At 58.0% G+C, this 6,534-nt stretch overlaps 1 protein-coding gene across 1 annotated transcript; it reads left to right on the forward strand.

The window, feature by feature from the left end:
• The first annotated feature begins 710 nt into the window (after positions 1–710).
• BHLHA9 (basic helix-loop-helix family member a9) lies at positions 711–1,499 on the forward strand. Its single transcript, XM_039508471.1, has one exon. The coding sequence runs from the start codon at positions 711–713 to the stop codon at positions 1,497–1,499; it is 789 nt and encodes a 262-aa protein (XP_039364405.1).
• The last annotated feature ends 5,035 nt before the right edge of the window (positions 1,500–6,534 follow it).

Here is a 6,534-nt window from a genome sequence, read left to right on the forward strand (position 1 = left end):
TGACCTCCCCCGCCTTGTCTCTCATATCCTGGGCCTGACCCGGCTCCAGGAACACCGCAAGCGTTGTCTATCCGCAGCCTCTGCACAGGACAGCGCCCCTGGCCGCTGGAAGCAAAGCAGTGACGGGCCCAGGACGTTCTAGATCCCCGTGAGTCTGCCCAGCCTGGGTGCGAGTCTCTGGGCAGAATGACTCAGGCAAATCCTGCAGCAAACCGAGGCAGTGCCGAACCCTACGAACGGAGGGCCCCTTCGCGGCGAGGGTTGTGCCTAGGTTATCTGCGAGCCGGAAAACAACAGCACGACACAGCTCTGAGTGATTTACAGCCTGTGCTCTGCACACCACAGAGCCCCACTGCTGCCAGAGCTCGGCACCCATCTTCTGGCCCGGTGCAGCCAGGAGCTGGTCAGGAGAGAAACACAAAGGGGGCGATCTGTTGCGGAGGACAAGGAAGGAGGGGGAATGTGTGTGATCTTCCTCGCAGTGCAGCTAAGGACAGGCTCAGCTCGCTCTGCGCTGTACAGGTGTTTCCCTGCTTCCTGTCAGCCCTGACCTAACCCAGCATAGCTGGAGGCAGGTCATAAAAGGCCCAGGAAAGGGACCACGTGGGGCAATGCAGCTCTGCCTTGGAGAGTTTTTAGCAGGAGTCTGGCAAGCCCGGCAGAGTCCAGCGCAGGAGAGCCACGCTTTGCTTCCCAGGCGCGGAGGGGCCATGCCCAGGCCAGCCCTGGGGAAAGGCCCAGCGCGACTGCAGGAGCCCGCCGGCGTGCGAGAAGAGCTGGAAGGGGTTGCTGTCTCAGGGGCTCACCTCCTGGCAGCCGGGCAGGAGCTGTGGGCACCCCAGGGTGGCGAGGCCACCACCTGCCCGAGCGACCCGGCGGCGGCGAAGCTGAGGAAGAGGAGTAGGCCAGTGCGCTCCAAGGCGAGGAGGATTGCTGCCAATGTCAGAGAGCGGAAGAGGATCCTGGACTATAACCAAGCCTTCAATGCCCTGCGGCTGGCCCTGAAACACGACCTCAATGGGAAGAGACTCTCCAAAATCGCAACCCTGCGAAGAGCCATCGACAGGATTGCCTCCTTGTCCATGTCCCTGCACGCCAGCCCGGTGCAGAGGTGGCCCTGTGCCCACGCAGAATGCCGCCCCTGGTACGACGGGCCCCGCCAGGAGGGAAGCGGTAAGGGCAGCCAGTCCCAGCTCACCCACCTGCCCCCGGAGCCCAGCTACCCAGATGCTCCCAGCTTCCAACACTGCCCTCCCTCCCCTCCGTATCCCAGGTATTCCCCTGAGTCTCCGCTCCAGTCCCACTATGGAAGCCCGAAGAAGGATCCTTTTATAGCCAGCCCTGCCTATTACTCCAGTGGGAACTACTACCTCGGGGTCAGAGCCATCTGCCAACAAACACACATGGACAACTTCCGAGATTCTCTCCCAGGGCCAGGCCCCTGGCAGCCGGGCTATAGCTCAGGCTCCGGGTACCAGCAGTCTCTCCCCAGGCACTGAACGGGATTCCGGAGCAAGGGGAGCTGCTGACTCCCGCTGCCAGAAAGGGAACACCTCTCCCAGCCGGACGGGGACACAAGCGCTGCGGTGCCAGGAGGTGAGCCAAGGAGCGTTCCCGGTGCGGCGCGGCACACATGCCCTCTGCAATCAAAGGAACGCGGGGAAACCGGGAGCAGCCAGAAGTAGATGCTTTGTATTTGCTCTAGCAGGAGTTCAGACTATTTACCTCTGCTGTAAATCTAAGGTTTCCCTTCTGCAGTTCGTCCTGGGTCAACCCTTATTTATTTTCTCTCTCTCTCTCTCTTTCTGAGGAAATGTGAGTTTAAAAAACCAGGGCATTTATTCAGGCTTGGCAAAATGCCCCCTCCCGCCGAACATATTAAAACTCTTTCATCGTATGGTAGCTGTGACTGTGTGAGCAGAGTACTGGAAGCAGAAGCTGGGAAGGTTAATTGTAACGTGTTTTTGAACGATAAACCTGCAGGTGCCCAGCTGCCCAGGGCAGTGCTGGGGAAGGGCGAGAGGGGATCAGGACTCGGGTTTTGCCGGCTGGCAAGGATTGGAAGGATGGCTTTGGCCAGCAGAATGATGAATTCCTGGCCAATCCACGTGGGGCGGGAGGAAAGCGAGAAGCTGGGTGCAGCACACTCCAGACGATCCCAGAGAGGGTGAAAGCTCAGAGGGTCTCAGGAAAGGCAGGGAGAGAAGAGGGTGCAGGGGAGAAGGATGGGTTTGGAGACTGGGATTGAAGCAGCCACCAACGGGCTTGTCCATTCGCAAGCCCCTGGCCAGACAGTTTCCATGCTCAGTGTGCTCTTGCTGTGGTGGGAAATGGGGGAGTGCTGGGGCACCTGGGCTGGCCCCTGCTTGTTTGCACAGGGAAAATCAGTCTCTGGAGCCTCGGGGGTAGGCAGGAGGGCAGAAGAGAAAGTTTGGAATCAGATCTAAAGGGCCATGCAAATGTACTGGGAAGGGATGGCCCTTCCCCTCAGCTGGGCAGCGCCTGGGGGGCGGGGGTAGGCTACAGCTGGGGGTGCACAAAGGGGCTGGGGGGCCATGGACAGGGGTCAGCAGTCTGACTTTGGGTAGCTGCCTTGCTCACAAGCAGCAAAGCGAGCACTGCACTCTTCTGAGAGCAGCTCATGCAGCAGGCAAGGCATGAGTCTCCCCTGTGCTGGCTGAGATCCCTGGGGGGGAGCAGCAGGGGGCCCTCGGTTCTGACTGGTCCATCTCTGTTACATTCCCTCACACCCCCGGGTCCCCTTCTCCCCTCGTAGCTTCACTATCTCAGCTCGCCTCTTGCAGGGACGTTTTCCTGCGTTGTGAGCACCCAGCACTGCCCCAGGGTGGGCCCTGAGGCAGGCCCAGATCTGCCCCCAGTGCCATCCCCTCCTTCACTTTGCACTGGGGACCCTTTCCATGCTGCGCTTCCCGCCCGGCCAAGGGGAACCCAGCCTGGCCCTTGGAGCGCTCGGCAGAGGGAGAACCACCACCAGTCAGTGGCTTTACAGGAGAAATGTTACTGAAAGGTGTGAACAAGAGGCACTGCCAGTGGGGACTGCCAAGCACTGGGCGATTTGTCTTGGGGGTGGGGGCAGAGGACAAGACACCTGACAAAACTCAGAGCCTGGCTAAGCCAGGGCAGAGACTGACCTCGACTGGCTGATGCTGGATCCGGAGTTGGGTTCCAGAAGACAGGGCAGGATTTGTTTTGTCTGCCCAGCAGCAGGGTTTCTGCAGTGACCCGTGGGTATTCACCAGCCACCTGCAAAGCAGTCGGATTCAGACGGGAGCTCTGTCTGCCAGCTCCCCGAGGAGATAGCTGTAAACACCCTTAGATCAGGAGCTCTTCGGACCAGCCAGCCGCTGGTGTGAGGATTAGGCCTTTCACTCATGGGTGAGTCCAGGGGAGCTCCAGATTGCAAAGGGGGCTGGTTGCTTTGCTGAGCCCTTGGGAAAGGTAACTCGTAGGACAGCCCCCCGTGCTCCAATAATGGGCAGTCAGGCAGAGCCAGCTGGAGACCTGTGTCCAGAGGGGAAGGCTGGGCCCCATTTCCAGCTCGGCTACAGCCCCCGTGTGACTATGGGCAAGGCACCTTGTGGCTCTGTGCCTCAGTTTCCCACCTGCAAAATGGAGGCAATAATACACCCTTTGTCTTATCTATGGAGCCCCGTGTGGCAGAGACGGTCTCTCCCGCTGTGCACACCTAACCCAGTGGGGCCCTGCATGCGGGGGGAGAGGAGAGGCAGGGGGTAAAACTGAAGGCTCTGGAAAAAGCCGGAGAGCTGAATGCAGAGAGTGCGGCCAGGACGGATGAGGTGGGTGCGGGGGGGCTCCCAGATTAGCAAGGAGGCAGAGCGGATAGTTTGGTGCCATCCAAATTATTTTGTGGCCGATGCAGACATGACTTTACCTGCGCCACTAGGTGGCACTCGGCTCCTCTGTAAGATTCATGCTGCAAAGAGCCGGGGTTGCAGTGGCACCACAGAAGTGTTTTAAATCCCTGCATTGTAAAGACGGGACGCTGCTGGAAAACAAGGCCGCCCAGAGGATTCAGGGGCCCCTCCCATAAGAAGAACGTTGCAATACTATAGAATACTGTATTCTCGTGGGGGCCCCGCAGGACCCGGGGCCTGGGGCAAATTGCCCCACTTGCCCCCCCCCGGGCAGCCCTGCTGGAAATGGCCCCTCCCCCTGCTTTGCCTCCCAGCTTTACCCCTGTCGCAGCACAGCTGAGTTATTTATGCCTAATTAATATATTACCAGGATGTAACCCACCCCCACCTCTCCTGTCCTGGCAGGCTGCCAGGCATTGGGCCAAATTCTGCTTTCGTTTACACCGGTGTCCATGGGAGTCAGGCTAGTGAAATCGGTGAGTTACTCCACACTGCCGCGTGGAAAGGAGCAGAGTCTGGCCCGGTCTGGTTTCCACAGGGCCTCCCCATGTCTCCCCTCACTCAGGGGAAGGCAGGGTTCGCGCTGTACGCCCTGGGCCTGGTTTCCGGAAGAGCTCTGGGCCGTGCCTGCGTAATGGCCCAGACATCTGAGCCCGCGGACGCTGCCCTGGGCTTCTCTTTCTTTGTCTCGGAGTTCAGACCCCCATGTCCTGGCCTCCCTAACAGGGCAGAGTGAGGCCTTGTCTTTGTGCAGTTTTCAGTATGGGGCCTCTTCCTTTGTCCGGCCCTCTGGACCTCCTCTGACGATTGAGTCAGACCCAGACAAAGAAGGAAGATCAGTGGTCAGGGTACTAGCCTGCGGCCTGCAAGAGCTGGGCTCACGTCCCTGCTCCGCCACAGACTTCCTGTGTGACAGTGGTACGTCACTTAGCCTCCCTGTGCCTCCATTCCCATGTGTCCGGCACAGGGCCACAATTGCGAGACGTTAGTCACATCGCTTCATGCATGACTGGACGGTGCTCAGATACAGCAGTGATGAGTGCAGGATAAGAACCTCTGCGGCCCAGAATAGAAAATCCCTCCACCTCTCCCCCCAGACCCAGCAGAGGAGGGACCAATGTCCAAAGTACCTCGTTACCCTGTGCACATAGGAAGATTGGGGCTGCTTCCCACAAACCGTCAGCCAGGGTCCCAGTAACCCATCTCCCTCCAGCTCTATCCACGGCTGGCACACCATCCCCAAGCACTAACCAGCCCTGCAAGAGGAGTTCAGGGAAAAGCCACCCACACATGCGAGAAAACAAATGTACTTTTGCCTTGATGCAGTTAGTGCTTGATAATATATTTATAAGGGTTCCCAAGCTTGTCTCCGACGGAATTATAAAGTGTCAGCTTGACCTGATTGGGCAATACCAAGTGCTGCAACTGCAAGTGGGGGATTACTGGGATTTCCCAAACAGCTCCTGGGAATGCTGTGTCAGCCTGGCTATCCTCTCTCTTGTGCTGGTGTAGATCAGTAGCCATTGGTGTCAGCCGAGAATGGACTAAAACTGGTGGAAGAGCAGAACCAGGCTCCCTAATCCCAGGAAGAGTGTAGGGAAAGGGTGCCTGTGTTTTAGGCATGGACGTTACACGGAGGCTCAATTGATTTAGCTTCTCACCGAGAAGGTTTAGAGGTGACTTGCTCACAGGCTGTGAGGTGGGAAGAGGATAGCTGGGGCTAGCAGGCAAGAGCTTGTCACATTCCAGCTGGAAAGGAAGGGCACATTTTTCACAGTGAGGGTAATTAACCCCAAACAACTCACCGAGCCATGGGGGGGATTCGCCATGGTCTGAAATCTGTAGATCAGGAGCAAAGGTCTTTCTGAACGAGATGTTATGGTACAAACACAAGTTACTGAGCTTGCTGCAGAAATGGCTGGGTGTGTGTACGTGTGTCCAGACTAGGTGATCATAGGGTCCCTTCTAGCCTTAAAATTCACCAGTTGTTAGTCAAAATTCCTACCATTTTGTCCAGCATCCTCGAGCCATTTTCCAAGGAAGCACTAGCATACGCCAAGGAGGCCTGGTGCTTCCTGGTGCCCCACCACATGCCAGCTGCCCGCCCTGCAGAGTGAAGCTGCCTGGCCACCATCTGAAGCTTTTAAAGCCGGAAGGGTTTTGAGCCCACGCCCCAGCACCCCACACATCTGCCCCAATGCTTCTGCTGGAGGAGGGTTTCAGAAAGCACAACCTGCACTGGACGATCGGCTGGCTCTAGCAGCCTTTAGTTCGTGTTCAAGGCTGCTCAGCTAACAGGAAACCCACCCATGATGTGACTCACAACACAGGTGGCTCAATAGCCCGCCGAACTCAGCAAAGCTAAAGGGCGGACTCGCCATAAACCAACAGCAGCAGACGAACAGATGGGCTCGCTTGGCACCTGCTGGCACAGCGACAGTTTGCTGTGTCCACCGACAGAGAGGGAGCTGGCTGGACACCAGCGATCCCTACGGAAGGAGAGCTCCTGGCCAAAGGGAGGGCTAAGGAGGTGTCCTGGGCCCAACTCCAACGGCGAGTTCGAGTCCCTTCCACCGGCTCTGCAAATGTTAGTGGGTGCAACCCGCCAGCTGGTGCAGCCTTCCCCTCCTTTAGCAGA

Source organism: Mauremys reevesii, linkage group 20 (assembly GCF_016161935.1).
Source record: "Mauremys reevesii isolate NIE-2019 linkage group 20, ASM1616193v1, whole genome shotgun sequence".
In the NCBI taxonomy this organism is placed as follows: Eukaryota; Metazoa; Chordata; order Testudines; family Geoemydidae; genus Mauremys; species Mauremys reevesii.